General features: G+C 48.5%; 2 protein-coding genes across 2 annotated transcripts in view; both read left to right on the forward strand.

Annotated features, from left to right (window-relative positions):
• The window catches only part of LOC114692262 (interferon-induced transmembrane protein 2-like), a 33,593-nt gene extending 21,557 nt beyond the window's left edge, over window positions 1–12,036 (forward strand). Inside the window, exons 2-3 of the mRNA XM_028867941.2 lie at window positions 9,890–10,176; window positions 10,708–12,036. Coding sequence (XP_028723774.1) covers window positions 9,890–10,176; window positions 10,708–10,848 — 428 coding nt within the window. The 3' untranslated portion in view covers window positions 10,849–12,036. The remainder of the gene's footprint in view (window positions 1–9,889; window positions 10,177–10,707) is intronic.
• Window positions 12,037–15,344: 3,308 nt separating this feature from the next.
• On the forward strand, window positions 15,345–16,582 carry LOC114693504 (interferon-induced transmembrane protein 3). Its single transcript, XM_028869881.2, has 2 exons — window positions 15,345–15,764; window positions 16,273–16,582. Exons 1-2 carry the CDS (start codon window positions 15,516–15,518, stop codon window positions 16,435–16,437), a joined length of 414 nt encoding a protein of 137 aa, XP_028725714.1. The 5' UTR covers window positions 15,345–15,515; the 3' UTR covers window positions 16,438–16,582.
• The last annotated feature ends 241 nt before the right edge of the window (window positions 16,583–16,823 follow it).

The raw sequence follows: 16,823 nt of genomic DNA on the forward strand, positions 1-16,823 counted from the left end.
AGAGGAGAAAAAGGGGAGGTCTGTGTCAGAATGCGGTGGTAAAGGAGATAGGAAACCAGGAGGAGGGGGGCTGCCTCTAGGTAGAGAGGAGGCAGGCTTGGCCCATAGGCAAATGACAGTTTATAAAGGTCAAATGGGAAACCCGTGTTCGGATGAGGTGTTTAATTTTAATTCGGCTTGTTAATTACGTGAATCAAAGGGGACTTTTGGTTGCTGGACTTCAGTATTTCCATAGCTGGACCTTGATTGTCAGCCTCAGGGGGAGGAAGTGGCCAAATAAGGGGCAGACCTTGGTGGCTAGCTACAAGAATGTCACCTAACAGATTTTAGCAAGGCAGAGGGAATGGGGGAGAAGGAAAAACCTGCCAAGCCACCTGTCCCAGTGGGCTGGTGTCCCTTCACCTGGGCCTCCTGCCCCAGTGGACTGGTGTCCCTTCACCTGGGCCTCCTGCCCCAGTGGACTGGTGTCCCTTCACCTGGGCCTCCTGCTCCAGTGGGCTGGTGTCCCTTCACCTGGGCCTCCTGTCCCAGTGGGCTGGTGTCCCTTCATCAAGCCCCCACCCTTTCCAGGGTCTTTACTGTCACCCACACTGGCTTGCAACTCATGGCCCAGGTTGGTCTCATACTCCTGGGACTCTTCCTGTCATGGTCTCCTTAGTGCTGGGGTTACAGATGGGAGTCACTGTAACACTCCTGTCACATTTTTCTTTCTCTGGTTGGCATTGACAAAATCAATTATTAAAAAAAAATAATCTATCTTTGTTTTGAGTTTTTGAACCTTAAACTTTTGTTTTTACATTTTCTTTTTTTTCTTTCTTTTTTTTTTTTTTTTTTTTTTTTTTTTTTTTTTTTTTTTTTTTTTTTTTTTTTTTTTTTTTTTGAGACAGGGTTTCTCTGTGTAGCTTTGGAGTCTTTCCTGGAACTCACTCTGTAGCCCAGGCTGGCTTCGAACTCACAGAGATCCACCCAGCTCTGCCTCCTGAGTGCTGGGATTAAAGGTGTGTGCCACCACCGCCCAGTTGTTTCTACGTTTTCTAAAGCTTGAAAACATTAATGTTACAGAAACTCAGGGATGAGCATGTGTAGCTAGAGTTTTCCTGCCTTGCCCACAGTTAGGACAAATCTCTGTCACCCGCCAGTCCCACAGCTGCTCAGACCTAACCAAGTAAACACAGAGACTTATATTGCTTACAAACTGTATGGCCATGGCAGGCTTCTTGCTAACTGTTCTTATAGCTTAAATTAATCCATTTCCATAAATCTATACCTTGCCACGTGGCTTGTGGCTTACTGGTGTCTTCACATGCGGCTTGTCATGGTGGCGGCTGGCAGTTTCTCTGCCTCAGCCTTCTGCTTCCCAGAACTCTCCTCTCTCCTTGTCCCACCTACTTCCTGCCTGGCCACTGGCCAATCAGTGTTTTATTTATTGACCAATCAGAGAAATTTGACATACAGACCATCCCATAGCAAGCATGTGTTCATCATGGGCTAATCCAAAAGCAAACATACAAGCAAAAGGAGGACCTGGCGAAGGATCTGGCTGTGTCTGAGTGGTAGGGTCCCACCTACGACGGGATCCATGGAGAAGCCATGCCTTGGTTAGGGTAGCTGTAAATATGAGACCAGGAACACGCTTCAGTTACAGGACACGTGCTAGGCTGTGTCTCCTGACAATGGCATGATTGACACAAAGCCCTAGAAAGTAAATCACTGCATGTTGAGTGTAGGCATCATCTCAATTCTCATAAATTTAATTAATTGATAAAATTATTGACCAGAGTCATCAGAGTCAATCCTTACCTGCTATCAGGGTATATTGACCTAAGACTCCAGAAGAAACTGGGATTACTTCCTCTGCCCTATCTGTATGATGTTATAGTTCATATCCTCTTTATTCTGTCTATAAACAACATTGCTTAGTGGTCAGCAGTTCTATTACTGAGGTAAAATTTCAATTTTAGGTTATGTATTTACTGGGGAAAAAGGTAAAGGAGCTTTACTTAATAGGTTTAAAAAAGCCGGGCGGTTGTGGCACACACCTTTAACCCCAGCACTCAGAAGGCAGAAGCTGGTGGATCTTTGTGAGTTTGAGGCCAGCCTGGTCTACAAAGGGAGTTCCAGGATAGCCAGGGATACTCAGAGAAACTCTTTCTGGAAAAAAACAAAAACAGGTTTAAATAAAAATAAGTGCTTAGATAAATCGAGCATTCCTAAAACTCTCAGATATGGGTAAGGAAAGTGAGCCAATGTCTTCGAGCCGCCAGTAAACAGAAGCCCTTTGAAGCTTGCTGGTTGAATGAAAACAGGGGTGTATGTGGAGCCATGAGCCTTGAGTACAGTATAGACGGACAATGTATAATCCTCCTGGAGTTCGGGAGGCAAAGACACTGTATCTGTTACAGAAGATGTTAATGAGAAAAACCACCTCCAAATGGCAAGTCTGCCTTGGTGCTGGTGACTTCTAACACCTTCCTAGTCTCTTTGGTAATTTATGTCCATGGATTCTTGCCAAGTTAAATTAAATAATGTGTGATCATTAACTATTTAGGTCTCTTAAAAAGCAGATACAATTTGGAAACTTGTGTACCCAAGGAAGAGCTATATGGTTTCGGGTATGCTTAGCAGACATGGTTTGACCCACTGTAATCCCGTGTTTGGAAAAAGCAAGGTTACCAGAAATTGTGAAACGGAACAGTTCACAGAAATTGTGAAACGGCACAGCTTTCAGGTGTGCTGACCTGAATATGCTGGGTATGATGAACAGCGCTTACAGGCGTTCTTCCTTCCAGGTAGTCACCGGAAAACTAAGGCAGATAGGACCAAGAGTTCCAACTGGTGGATAATAACCAGCACTACTAAACAGGGAGGGAACCCACCATCTCCGATGGGATCCGTGGAGAAGCCGCGCCTTTGTTAGGGTAGCTGTAAATATGAACACGCTTCCAGTTTCAGGACTCATTCTGTATAGTCTTGGAGTTGTTTAAGGTGTTTTCAGCAGAAATGAAGGAAGAAGCAAGCTAAATGGAAATCTAGAAAGGGAGTTCTGTGTGTGTGTGTGTGGGGGGGGGTCTGCCATCAGTTGGCAGAAATGGAATTTTATGTAATGTGGCCAAAATGAGTTTTGTTGCTGTTTGTGTCTTGAGATCCATCTCACTTTGTAGTCAGGCTGGTCTAGAACTGACAGCAGAACTTTGGTCTCTTCCTCTCAAGTGCTGGAACTGTGATGTAAACCACCATGCCCAACCAAAACAAAGGTTAACACGAAAGTAAACAGAAACCAGACCTTTATTGTCCTGCTACAATGACAAAACTTTCTTAGTTTGCTCTGGTCTCAGTAAGTGACTGAAAAAGCTTTTCTTTTTTAAGTTACTGGCCTAGGGAAGGAAGATTTCAAGTTTTATAAAGATGCTCTTGTGTGCTCCGCATGTGCATGCTGTAGGTTCTTGGTCACAAAGAGCTTACTTAAGCCTGTCTATTTTTTCCCCCTTTGGAGGCAGCGGGAGTTGAGTTTCAAGACAGGGTTTCTCTGTGAAGCAGTCCTAACTATCTTGGAACTCACTCTGTAGACCAGGCTGGCCTCGAATTCACAGAGATCTGTCTGACTCTGCCTCCTGAGGGCTGGGATTAAAGGCGTGCGCCGCCGCCGCCGCCGCCGCCGCCGCCGCCGCCGCCGCCGCCGCCCCCACCCCAACAACACCTATCTAAGTCTGTCTTTTAAAAGGACCATGGGTCGGGCGTTGGTGGCACACGCCTTTAATCCCAGCACTGGGAGGCAGAGCCAGGTGGATCTCTGTGAGTTCGAGGCCAGCCTGGGCTACCAAGTGAGTCCCAGGAAAGGCGCAAAGCTACACAGAGAAACTCTGTCTCAAAAAACCAAAAAATAAAATAAAATAAAATAAAAGGGCCATGGGGTTGGGGATTTATCTCAGTGGTAGACCCGTTTGCCTAGCAAGCACAAGGCCCTGGGTTTGGTCCTCAGCTCCAAAAAAAAAAAGGGGGGGGGGGTCCACAACTTTTAACTTTTACAGCAACTTTATCAACTTTATCTGCCTCTGAATTCTTCATCTGCTTCTGAAATATTTATGATTTTTGTTAAATGCATAACTAAGATGTATTTCTCAATTACCTGTAACCCTGTATAGTGAGTCACAAGCTTAAACTATTTAATTAATTAATTAATTAATTAATTTTGAGACAGTGTCTCACTGGGTAGCCATGGCACCCTGGAACTCAGTATATAGACCAGGCTGGTCTTGAACTCACAGAGATCTGCCTGCCTCTGCCTCTGCCTCCTAAAAACTGGGTTAAAGGAGTATGTCACCAGGCCTGGCTGATTTTTTTTTTAAATAAACATCCCATAATAAAATTATAAAATTTCTTTGTCTTTGACTTCCTCTGGCATTTTTTCAGACAGGTCCCTGGAACATCACTTTTCTTTTTTTTTTTTTTTTTTTTTTTTGGTTTTTCGAGACAGGGTATCTCTGTGTAGCTTTGCGCCTTTCCTGGAACTCACTTGGTAGCCCAGGCTGGCCTCGAACTCACAGAGATCCGCCTGGCTCTGCCTCCCGAGTGCTGGGATTAAAGGCGTGCGCCACCAACGCCCGGCTTCTTTTTTTTTTTTTTTTAAACCTAAAAAGAGAGATATTAAACTAATTAGGCTGACTGGCTATTAAATTCAGGGTGAAGCACTGAGCAAAAGTGATATTTCATCTTCTTTGATTTGATGGCTAGATGCTTTTTTGTTCCTTGTTTTGTTTTCAGACACGTTTTTGGCTGCATAGCCCTGGCTGGCCTAGAACTCGCTACGTAGACCTAGTTAGCTTTAAACTCACAGAAGTCCACCTGCCTCTGCCTCCTAAATGCTGGGGTTAAAGCCATGCTCCACCAGGCCCAGCATCAAATAACCTGTTTTCAAAGTAAATGGTGCCATGTCAAAAACTTAGCAGACTGGGACCATATGGACACAAGGACATAGTAAAATTTCGTTAAGAAAGCTGGGGCCGAGGACTAATTAAACACACCAGACCAAGGAAAGGGTGTGTCAGGCTCATCTGGACTCCATACAAAAGACAACTAACATTGAAATGGGAACAGCCCTACCAGTAATCTGCCCACTAAGCATTGAGGAACCAACAGAGAACTCCTAACTATTCCAGGGGCTCAGCTCTGCTTCTGTAGCTTGTCTGGACCCCAAGACTCAGCTCAAACCTGTGACCATGGGTTTTTTTTGTTTCTGTAGTGGTGTTTTCAGCCACCTTCCAATGGGAGTTTGTTATGTGACTCTGCAGAGACCCTCTTCACAGCCTGATCAGCTTCCTGCTTCTGTCTCTCAGGGAGACTCACCAGAACTCCCCCAAAACTGCTGCAGCCTCTTTAACCCCTTGTGGCCATTCTCTACAGTAATAGATACTAGAGTATGTGAAGTAGAATGTGTAACCTGAGAGTTATTGTTAGCAATAAAGATTGGAATTAAAAAGCTGAATTGCTGCCCAGTGGTGGTGGCACACACCTTTAATTCCAGCACTCAGAAGGCAGGGGCAGAAGATCTCTGTGAGTTCAAGGTCTACAAAGTGAGTTCCAGTACAGCCAGGGTTACATGGAGAAACCCTGAAAAAACCAACCAATCAATCAAACAAACAAAAACCTGTTTTGGCCGGGTGGTGGCAGCACACGACTTTAGTCCCAGCACTACAGAGGCAGAGCCAGGCAGATCTCTGTGAGTCTGAGGCCAGCCTGGTCTATATAAATAATTCTAGGGTAGCCAGGTTATACAGTGAGAATCATGTCTAGAGGGAGAGAGGGAGGGAGGGAGGAAGAGAGAAGAGAGAGACAGATAGACATACACACACAGACATCTGCACAGACATACCACAATCCTCCCCCCACCATACATACACACACACACACACACACACACACACACACACACACACACACACGCCAAGGGGGGGCAGAGACGGACAGATAACAGAGACAGAGACATAGCGAGAGGGAAATTAGATTCAGATTCATTTGGCCAATGACTGCAAATAAAACTGACATAGCTTGTCAGTGTATTGCCCGTCAGTACACTCTGACATTGTGGAAAGACATAAACATGCCTGTCTGTTTCTGGCATAGTGATTTCACAGTACATGCTGTATCTATCCGTTCTCTTTCAGCATATCACTTCTCAAGCAGGACTCTGACTACAAGTCAGACTCTGCCCCACAACTGTTCAGATGAGGAGCAGTTCTGCAGGAGACTGATTTGAGGGTGAGGGTGGCCCTATGGTAACTGGGAAGGTGAGGGCAGGTCCTGACCCTAGGGCTGGATATTTCTGGACAAGACTCGGGTGTGTGTATGCGATGCCATACTCTCTCTTCCCTGTCCCCAGGGCATTCTTTGTGGCAGTGAGATCTACACCGTTTTCTCGGCCCCTTTTGGCCAGTGGAGATATGGCAGTGGCTTGGGTGTGGCTGGTTTTCACCAGAGTTCATGTTGAGGCTGGTCATCAATTAGATGGTGTTGAGAGGTGCTGGTGGGGTATCTAAAGAGAGAAACTACAGAAATGCCCAAATAAGTCATATAGAGAGTCTCTATTTACGGTTGGCTGGGCTATCCTAGGCAGTGTAGTGGGAAGCAGCAGGAAGCAGCCTTGACTTCCAATTTGTTTGAGTTTTTAAAGGCAAACCTGCAATTGTGATGCATACAGAAAAGTATCCGTGGGCATCTGCAGTAAGCAAGCATTGTTTACAGAGGCAGAGAGATAGCAGTTCAGTGGCCAGGCAGTTCTCATAACCTTTAGGTCAGGGACACACTGTATAGGAATGTATAGCTGGTCCAGAGACCAGTTTACCCAAGATAATTTTAGCACGTACAGTATTCTTAGGAATACGTTCATGAGCTGGCATAACTATATTCAGTATCCCACTACACCCGGCCTTGAGGAGGAATTGTCATGGGGAGGGATCCATCCTTGCAAAGGAATTTTCAGTGGGAAGCTGGTCAACTTGGGGACTTCTAGTCTCCAGGATTAGGATCCCAATTATGTTATCATAAAGAATGAACCTCAATTCTTTATGATAACATACCCAGTCTCAGAGACGGCAGAACAGAAACCAGGCAGAGGCAGACTGGGGCTCTAGCTGTGTCAGCCTGAGTTGGTATTTCAGGAGACAGTACAACTAGTTCATACATGTCATCAGCTTTAAGGAACCCTGTTTGATTTCAGAGTCACATGGTAACAGTCAGTGTCTACCCTCATAGCTCTCCTCCACATGGCTGCCTTGTACGTTGGCTCTTGAGTGCCTGTTCACAAAGAGGGACCCCTGTTCTCCTCAGGCTTCAGTGGATGAGGGTGCCCCCTCATCTCTTTCTGGAACCTTGCTGTCCAGGACCCCCCTTCCCCCTTTGGGTGCTCCTTCGCCATGGCAGGCCGGCTGTGGTAGCAATACTACAGTTATATTCTCCCATCCACTCACTCTCCGGGGTCTGTGCATGTTCCCCTTCCACTGGTCAGGAAGGAAGGGACTGTCATGGATTCCTTTCATTCCTGTTTCCCCACTGACTGGATCTTCCCTCAGCCTGTGTTGCCAGAGTATGAAGCCAGCTGTAAGAAGTGGACCCTGCATACATTTGCTGTCTGGCTACACATGGGTTAGTCTGTCAGCCCAAGTGGAGGATACACTGCCTGCTCTCCATGCGGGAGGGACTGTGGCTGAGGGGAGTCTGTACTACTCCCTCGGGCAGGCGCCGTGTTGAGAAGCCCACTCCATAGCATGTGTTGCATGATCAGGGATGTGGCAAGTCAGGCCCGGGAAACCAGAGCTCTCACACAGGAGCCTCATAGCTCACATGCATGTCCACATATGCCTAGCTGCACGGTCCAAAGCAGGAAATGTTAGGAGTGGGTCTGGGGGCTCAAGAAAATGCCACACACACAATTTAATCTTGTAGCCAAGCAAAAAGTTTTAGGTTCCCAGCACCCATGTTAAGCAGCTCACAATGACATATGACTCCAGGTCCAGGGTGTCTGACACCCTCTTCTGGTTTCCTCAGGCATCTGTACTCATGTTCACATACTTCCCCAAAGACACACATACTTCAAAATTGTAAAAATAAATCTTTTAAAAATTACTGATGAGGCCAGGCGGTAGTGGTGCTTGCCTTTAATCCCAGCACTTGGGAGGCAGAGGCAGGCGGATCTTTGTGAGTTCGAGGCCAGCCTGGTCTCTAAAGAGAGTTCCAGGAAAGGCGCAAAGCTACACAGAGAAACCCTGTCTCGAAAAAAACAAAAACAAAAAATTACTGATGAAATATATGTGCTATACTTTATCTAAAAAGTATCATTTTTCCCTTTAAGGAAGTGTTGTTAGTTTTGACTGTCAACTTGACACAACCTGGGAAGAGAGTCTTCACGAGGAATTCTCTAGATCAGGTTGGCCTGGAGGCCTATCTATGAAGGACTGTCTAGTGTGTTAATTGATAGAGGAAGATCTAGTCCATTGTGGAGAATACCATTCCCTAGGCAGGGGTGCCTGGAAAGTGTAAGAGAGGAGAAAGCTAATTGAGAGCAAGCAGGTAGGTAAACAAGCAAGGATGCATTTCTCTCTCTGCTCCTGGGTGCAGATGTGATGTGACTAGCTGCTTGAGTTCCTGCCTTTCTTTCCTGGAACGATGGTGGTGACTTGGAACTGTAAGCAAATAAACCTTTTTTTCCCCCTAAGTTGCTTTTTGTCAGGGTGTTTGTCATAGCACCAGATCTGAAACCAATCAGATATTAGAATACCAAGTCTTCAAAATTCAGTGTGTGCTTTTTATACTTCACGCACTTGGTGAGTACAACTCACCACATTTGAAAGGCTCACGGTCACAAAAACCACCCTGGAAAAGAGAGAGGCCAGTAGTTTCAAGGGACCCAGAAGTCCAGACTGACAGAAGTCCCCTGGGCCTTGCCAGGCTGGAGATTACTGGTCCTGGGGGAGAACAGCAGAAGGAGAGGGTATCCTCACCTCTGCAGTGTGACCAGAGGGCCTAGGGCCAGGGCTCGGGACCATCCAGGATGGTAGTTTCTGCTATTTGGGGAAACTGAATGGCACATACGTCACTTGCAAGCATTCACTTACTTCTCTCTGGTCTGATTTCCCTCTCTTTCCTTCCGTGAGGGTGTGCTGAGGCAAGAAGAAAAGATTGCACTTTCAGGAAGGCCTTGGCCAACTTGATCTTGTACCCTCCTGCAGCCCCACTGGGTGTGGTCCATATCCACCTTCTCTCCCCCCAACTCCACGTCTGATAATAAAATGATGAAAGATGAGAAGGAAAGGTGGGATCGCCCAAATACACTAGTCTAGCACTGCAAGGATGCTGCCCTGTGCCTGGAATAAACAGTCCAATCTCCCAACACGGCCCCTCTTCAGCCTGTGAGCAGAGCCTTGGCCTGAAAGGCATCATATTGCCCATTGGCTCTGGGACAACAAGAATGACATTGATTTGTAGTACTTTCCAGCCCTGGTCCAAATCAAGTGTCAGCCAGTAAAAGGACATGAATTTCTGCTCCTACAGTGAGGGCTAGCTTTGGGTGCTCTGGGGATGGCATGGTAGAGGGCTGTGGGGTCCTGACTAGGAAGATGGCTGCTCTAGCTGTTGGCTTGGGCTGGGGAGACTCCCAGGCCTGGAGAAAGCACCAGTACTCTTTCTTATTCTAAGCAGGGAGTTGGCGGACCAAGTGCTGACATGGGTTCCAGCACAAGAGGCTCTCCTGACCCTTGCCCTTCCAGAACCCTCTCCCACTGTAATTAGCAGTCAGTAATCTGTTGCCACATCCCACTTCCCAGATAATTCATTGGTTTACAAACAACAGGAGTAGAAATTTCTGAGAAAGCGGAACTTTAAAGAGGCCGTTGAGAAGGGGGGCTATATCCTACCAAGCCCATCCCACAGCATCCAGACCTCACTCTGCAGAAGATTATATATAAGCGCCCAGGACTCCCCTATCCACAGGAACTTCTAACTTCTTTAAAACAAGAGCTTCCTTTAAGCACAAAACATGGTCAAGGAGGACCCTGGCTCGAGATCACCGTGGTTACCATTAACAGCGACATTGTCCCAGTGGATTATGTTACCTGGTCCACATTTAACACAGTGTTCCTGAACAGCTGCTGCCTGGGTTTCATTGCCTACATCTTCCCTGTGAAGGTGAGTCGTTGAGGTGGGGGTGATGGGACAAGAAGGTATGTGTGTGATTGAAGCTCTTCCTGCCCAAGGGTTACCGGGGACATGTACAGCCTTGTGTTTGTGCATGTGTGACACTGTGTTTGGTGTCCTGTATGTACTTACGTTTGTGTGTAGAGACTGTGTATATAGCATATAGTGTATGTGGGTTTTATGTGTCTTGGAGACTCTCCTAGATAGGCAAAGGGTGGGGCTGCCTAGGAATCTGGGGAACACTGTCTCCACTCTAGTTTAGTGGAATTCTCCTTACTGCTTAGTCTGTGGATGGGCACCTGAGAATGGGGCACCAGTCTGTATGAAAGTGGGGCTTAACGAAAACAGTACCTCATAGAGGGGTGAGCAGACAGTGCTGGGCTCTGCTGGGTAGTCTGGGTATGTGAAAGGTAGCGGGGGTCCTTGACCTGAGGGAGGAGATTGCAGTGGGTAGGAAGGACAATGGGGGAACTGAGGCAGAGCACCTGGCTCTCAGATGACTGATCATTTGTTCTCTTCCAGTCCAGGGACAGGAAGATGGTGGGCGATCTGACTGGGGCCCAGACCTATGCTACAACTGCTAAGGGACTGAACATCAGTGCTGTGGTCGTCTCCATCATCACACTGATCTTAATTATCCTTGTAAGCAGCCAAAGAAGTTAGAGGACGGGTACTAAGAGTGGGATTCCACGAAGTACGTGCTCTTCGAATTCAGAGCCAAAGGACTGAATTCTCTCGCACACTGTTTTCTTGGGGAAAGTATGCATGTGCCCCGCCCTTCCCAGTTGTCCCTTATCCTGGCTAGTGGCCCTGACCTGTCACTCTGCTCCTCACGTAACTGGTACCCTCACACATCTGTTCACGGTGGAGTCAATAACGTGCATATGGTAGCAATTGTGCATTGACTCTCTGTTCCCTGACTGGTCCTGTGCTGAACTTACTCAGGGTTTCCCTGGCTTCCTTCCTAAGAGGAGCTGTGGCGGGTATAGTGCAGGGCATTCACAGCTAGGAAGGCTTCTGGCCTCTTGTCGGAGACAGCAGCTGACGAGCGTCCTGCATAGAGTCCTCTTTTACTTAGCAGGCACTGGCAGGCAGTATCTAAGCATTGCCTACCTCTGGCTCGACGTACCCAGAGCACCCAGGAAGGGTGCAGAGTCACAAGCTAGCAAGTCCTTAGTCCAGGGACAAAGGGCCAGCCCAGGGTCCTCCTCTTTCAAGAGGAAGAAGCCTCGACCCAGGCAAACTGTGTCTAGGATTTCTGTAGTGGCTTCCGGCTTGGATTCTGGGCAGACTGTATATGACACCCGCTGGGTGCTGCAATGTACTAACCAAGATGACCCTTACCTTCTCACTCATGTCTCACAGGTTTACTTCAGGTCAAGGGTGGGCAGAGGGAGGTGAACAAGGGTCTTTGCTGCCAGGCGCCACCTGCTGGCGGAGCTCATCATCACTCTGTGGGTCCTGAGGTGTTGAGGGCGGATCTCCATGGGCTTTGGCACCCTTCACTAATAGTCTGTACTCCAAATTCACCTCTCCTCTTCCTGGATGCCCTTGGCGCCTGTGTTCCCACCTCATTTTAGGCACCCCAAGATTACAAGTCTTTGAAGTCCCGGAATGGCACTTTCTCCCTGTGTTGGTACTTGGGTTCTTGTTCTGGGTTCTGATCATCTTGTGAGACTAACCTAGCTTAGAGATGCCCTCTTCGCCAAGGTCCAGGGTTCTGGAGCAGAATCATTCCCTTCACTGTCTTGGGAGCTGAGCCTGTCTTAAGAAGACAGGGATCAGCCGGGGGGTGGTGGCACACGCTTTTAATCCCAGCACTTGGGAGGCAGGCGGATCTCTGTGAGTTCGAGGCCAGCCTGGTCTCCAAAGTGAATTCCAGGAAAGGCACAAAGCTACACAGAGAAACCCTGCCTCGAAAAAGAAAGATAGGGATTGATCATAATAGCAGTGAAGACAGAGGATCCCCTGGGAGAGCCGCTATCACACTGGAGGGAAGTGACTGAGCCAGACCAAGTCCTAGGGAGAAATCAAGGCCTTTTCAGTTTGCACCAGCCAAGGAGCAAGGGTTTTTGAGAGCCAGGCAATGGTGACACACGCCTTTAATCCTAGCTCTAGGGAGGCAGAGGCAGGCGGATCTCTGGGAGTTTGAGGCCAGCCTGGGCTACAGAGCAAGATCCAAGACAGGCACCAAAACCACACGGAGAAACGCTGTCTCAAAAAAAAAAAAAAAGTTTTTGAGAAGGATCCAGTGTGACATCTCCACTAAAATTCATGGCCCTGGGCCTTCACAGTGCTCAATGTCAGACCCAGGTCATGACTGAATGAAGGTGGAGACTTCAGGACAAGGAACGCAGTCCCTATGGCCACACTTCAGACCTTCCTAACGTTCCATATGAACAATGCTTGGGCAACTATCCTGAGGGCGTGGAAACCTCAGACATGTTAGGCACTGTTGGGCACAGAGCCAGGCCATGCTCTCCAGACTAAACACCATCCTAACTACTTGTCTGAAGTGGAACATGCAGGGCTAGATATGGCTAATGTTTACTACAACCCATGAGTGAACCCACAGTGGGGCTGCCATGTGGCCATGGAGAGTCCCCATGCTCACTTCCTACTCACCAAAGGTGTAATTGGAGCAGAAGCAATGGAATTGTGACAACTTCCCATTGTGTTGGTGGCCTGCAGGGCAGGGGAGGGTGGTCAGCTGAGTGGAAAGACTCCAAGTTGCTCCCTACCCAAAGCCGAGAGGAAAAAGAGCAAAGTCTCATCCTGAGAAGGCCGCAGCGAAACCCCTGCCCCCCAGCCTATGCTGAGGAGTGCTGCTCCTACCCATTTTCCTCGCCTGTTTGGCAGCTACAGGACAGAGGGTCTCTGGTAGGAGACGACAGGCTTCTGCAGACCCACCAATGGGAGTCCAATTGGAGATCAGTGCCGCGTAGAGGATGGTGTGGGTCTGAAAAGTGCAGGGACTCCAGACCAGAGAACATGGCCTCTCAAGTCCATCTCTACTGAAGGAACTGGCCAGACCTGCCCCTGGTGAGAAGAGTCAGGACAGAACCGGACAAATAAAGTTCCAACAATTGTGCATCATGTCAGAAATGGATATCTTGGATGGAGCAAAAGTCTGGCCCTGACCCTTAGTCTTCCAGCAATGCTTGTCGATCCCTGTCTCTCTGATGACCCCTGGGGCAGCAGAGATTGCCTATAAGAATGAATGAAGAAGATAGAAAAATCCAAAGATAGTTTCTCCAGGGATGTGCCACATGGGAAGGAGCAAGACAGACAGGAAGAAGTCTCTATCCAGCCCACTTGGGGGTAGGGCACATGAAGACACTGAACATACATGCAGGGCTAGGTATAGCTCCCCACCTCTGTGGGTAGGGAGATGAGCCTGGAGTTTGAATACATGTGAAGGCCTGGATATGGCAAAGCCCTCACAGGTCACCAAAGCCACCAGGAGAGAGGAACTAGGGTCCCAGTGACTGAGGATGGGAGAGAAGTGGCCACCAAGTTTGAGATGACCATTGACTTTCAGTATAGTTTCTGTTGTGACTAGGTAAACATCCGGAAGCAAATGTGTTTGACTTCAGGAATATTGTGAGACCATAGTAAACAGAGGTATGGTTGAAATGAAATATTGTTGACTATAATAAAAAAGTTACACCAAAATCCAACATTCCTGAAACCAGATTGTGTGGCGACCACAGTACCACACTTACTGTCATTTACAAACTGAGGGGTTACTCATATTATTTCATCTCCCACGTGGCTGAAAGGCAACAGGAGGGTAAACTGCAGGCCATCGATTCAAACTTGCCTCTCAGGGACGTATGAGGAACAGTGTGATGTAGGCCTTGCTGGAGAGGTATTCCACAGAACACAAAGAAAGAGCATATCAGAGCCGGGCAGTGGTGGCTCACGCCTTTAATCCCAGCACTTGGGAGGCAGAGGCAGGCGGATCTCTGTGACTGTGAGTTCCAGGTCTGCCAAGACTGTTTCTCAGAGAATTTCTGTCTTGAAAAAGGAAAAAGAAAAAAAGAGAAAAAAGAAAAGGGGAGAAAGAAAGAAAAAATAAAAGAAAGAAAAAAATAAAAGAAAGAAAAAGCATATCAGAACCCAGTGGAAACCAGCACTCGGGCTCCAGTCAGAGTCCCTGTCCCCAGACCAACGCCCTGCTCTGCACATGGTGCCCTGAGCCTATGGCCTGCAGGAGCCTCTGTGAGGGAACAGCTGAGTACATGGAAATCACACTACCTATTCCAACAGGCAGGACTCTGTCAGGGAGGCTGATGAAGCCACCCCCCCCCAGACAGGATTGCAGAGGGGTGACTGTGGGAGGTGCTGCCATCCCTGTGAGGAACTCAAGGAAGACAAAGAATGGAATGACTGGGACCTGGAGACTGGGGGAGCCACAACCCCCAAGGCTCAGAGCTCTAGGAAGGGTGGGTGGGTGCTGCAAAGCACCTTGAAGCAGATCTGGTAGCCTGGTCCTTACAGTGCCACCAAGATAGAAAGTGGATACAACTCCTAACAGGAGAGCCCAGGCCAGGCCTCCCTGTCGTCAGGGAAGCGCACCAAACTGAATCCTTCAGCATGATCAGGAGTGGCTTTCCGGACCATAGCCCTCACCCCACCACATACTTGAGAAGGCTGTTCTGGCACGATGAAGGTCCTCAGTGACCATTCCACTAGCTCTAATAAATTGTGTTAGGACAGGAGGAAAAGGGAGTTGGGGAGCACTAATATGCCAGCCCTGGACCATGAGGTCAGAGCCATGTGACCTGGATCATTCAGTCCTAACACCAAAGTCCAGTTACTGACCACACTTAGGGCACTGTCTGCAAAAAGAAGACACAGACAGGTACAGTTCACCCCAACCTCTATCTGCAAGGAAACCAGTAGAACTGGCCTCCAGAGTGAGTGTAGTGGGCCCTGGGGGCACCCGTTATTGCTGGGAGAAGAGCGGGTCCTGTGGGGCCTGGCTGGGACCTTTGTCAGGGACAGCGAGGTTCTGCAGCTGTTAGCCTGAGTTTGGTAGACTCCAGGACCCCTCACTCATCAACAGTGGAGCTTGGGGCCTGGGACAAGTCCTGACTTGGGTTCCTGGACAGGAAGTTCCTCTGATTCACAGTCCTTCCTGACATCCAGCCCTGGAGTAATTTGATCCACAGGACTTTTAGGGCCACGCCCCCAGGACCCAGCCAATTCTCATTAAGCTAAAATTCAGGAAAAGGAAACTTCTGAGAAACCGAAACTGCTGGAGAAAGGGCGGACCCACACAGCACTTCATCCTCTACCCCTCACTGCTGGTTTTGCTCTGCACCATGAACCACACTTCTCAAGCCTTCATGACTGCCGCCAATGGGGGACATCCCCCAAACTATGAAAGAATCAAGGAAGAATACGAGGTGGCTGAGCTGGGAGCACCCCATGGTTCAACTTCTGTCAGAACCACCGTGATCAACATGCCCAGAGAGGTCGCTGTGCCTGACCATGTGGTCTGGTCCCTCTTCAACACACTCTTCTTGAACTTCTGCTGCCTGGGTTTCATTGCCTATGCCTACTCTGTGAAGGTGAGTGTGGAGGATGTGGGGGTGGTAGTGTAAGCAGGTGTGTGGGAGCCTGAAGCTCCATCTACTCAGATGGCACCTAGGTGTGAGGGGGAAGGGGGCCTTTGTTTAAAACGTTTGTGTGCATTCTTCTGTGGTGTGTATGCATGTTGTGTGTGTGTGTGTGTGTGTGTGTGTGTGTGTGTGCTTAAAGACTCTAGGGCAGATATAGGGTGAGGCTGCCTGAGGACCTGGCATCAGACTGTCCCAACCCAGTCTAGAGAAATACCTAGAGTGCCCCTTCACCTTGCACACTGGGGTGCTAGCCTGTGTGGAAAATGCCCCGGAGAATCATGGGGAACAACACTTGATGGTGGGTAAGCAGCAAGTCCTAGGCCTCCTGCATTGTCAGCCTATGTAAAATGTTCCTGACTGAAGTGGGAGAGATGCGGTCCACAGGGGGTATGATAAGGAAACTGCCAGGGCATTTGCCCCGCAGCTCAAGGGGCACTGACCATCTGCTCTGCTCCAGTCCAGGGACAGGAAGATGGTGGGCGACGTGACTGGAGCCCAGGCCTACGCCTCCACTGCCAAGTGCCTCAACATCAGCGCCCTGGTCCTCAGCATCCTCACGGTTGTTATTACCATCGTGGCTGTCCTCTGCATTGTTTTCTCTGCTAGTCGTCTTTACACTTAACAGAGGACTCTGGCCTTTGGTCCTGACATTTACCCCACCATCCATAACTACCTTCCTCCTGGCTCTTTACCCCTCTTTATATACAGATGTAACCCTCACACACATGTCCATAGTGGGTTCAATAAAGTGCACATGGTAACCACTGTGCTTTGACTGGTCGTATGCAGCTTACCAACCTTGATCTCCCTCTCTCTGAGGTGGGCAGGGTGGTTATTCTCAATTTGGCAGGTATCTGGCCTACTGCTGTGGACATTTGCTGGCCAAAGTCCTGGATGGTATTTGCCTGCTCTAGGCAGGGAGAACCTGAACTTCATCCAACCCTGGCTCCATATTCCTATGGCACCCAGTCCAGTTCAGAAGTGGAGGACCACCAGGCCAGGGTCCTT

Source organism: Peromyscus leucopus, chromosome 1 (genome assembly GCF_004664715.2).
Source record: "Peromyscus leucopus breed LL Stock chromosome 1, UCI_PerLeu_2.1, whole genome shotgun sequence".
NCBI classification, from domain to species: domain Eukaryota; kingdom Metazoa; phylum Chordata; class Mammalia; order Rodentia; family Cricetidae; genus Peromyscus; species Peromyscus leucopus.

What these genes read in the sequence shown, in the direction of transcription:
- LOC114693504 (XM_028869881.2), top strand. Translation starts at nt 15,516, where the DNA reads ATGAACCACACTTCTCAAGCCTTCATGACTGCCGCCAATGGGGGACAT. An exon ending in CCTATGCCTACTCTGTGAAG is followed by an intron (nt 15,765 to 16,272) that starts GTGAGTGTGGAG and finishes GCTCTGCTCCAG; the next exon opens with TCCAGGGACAGGAAGATGGT.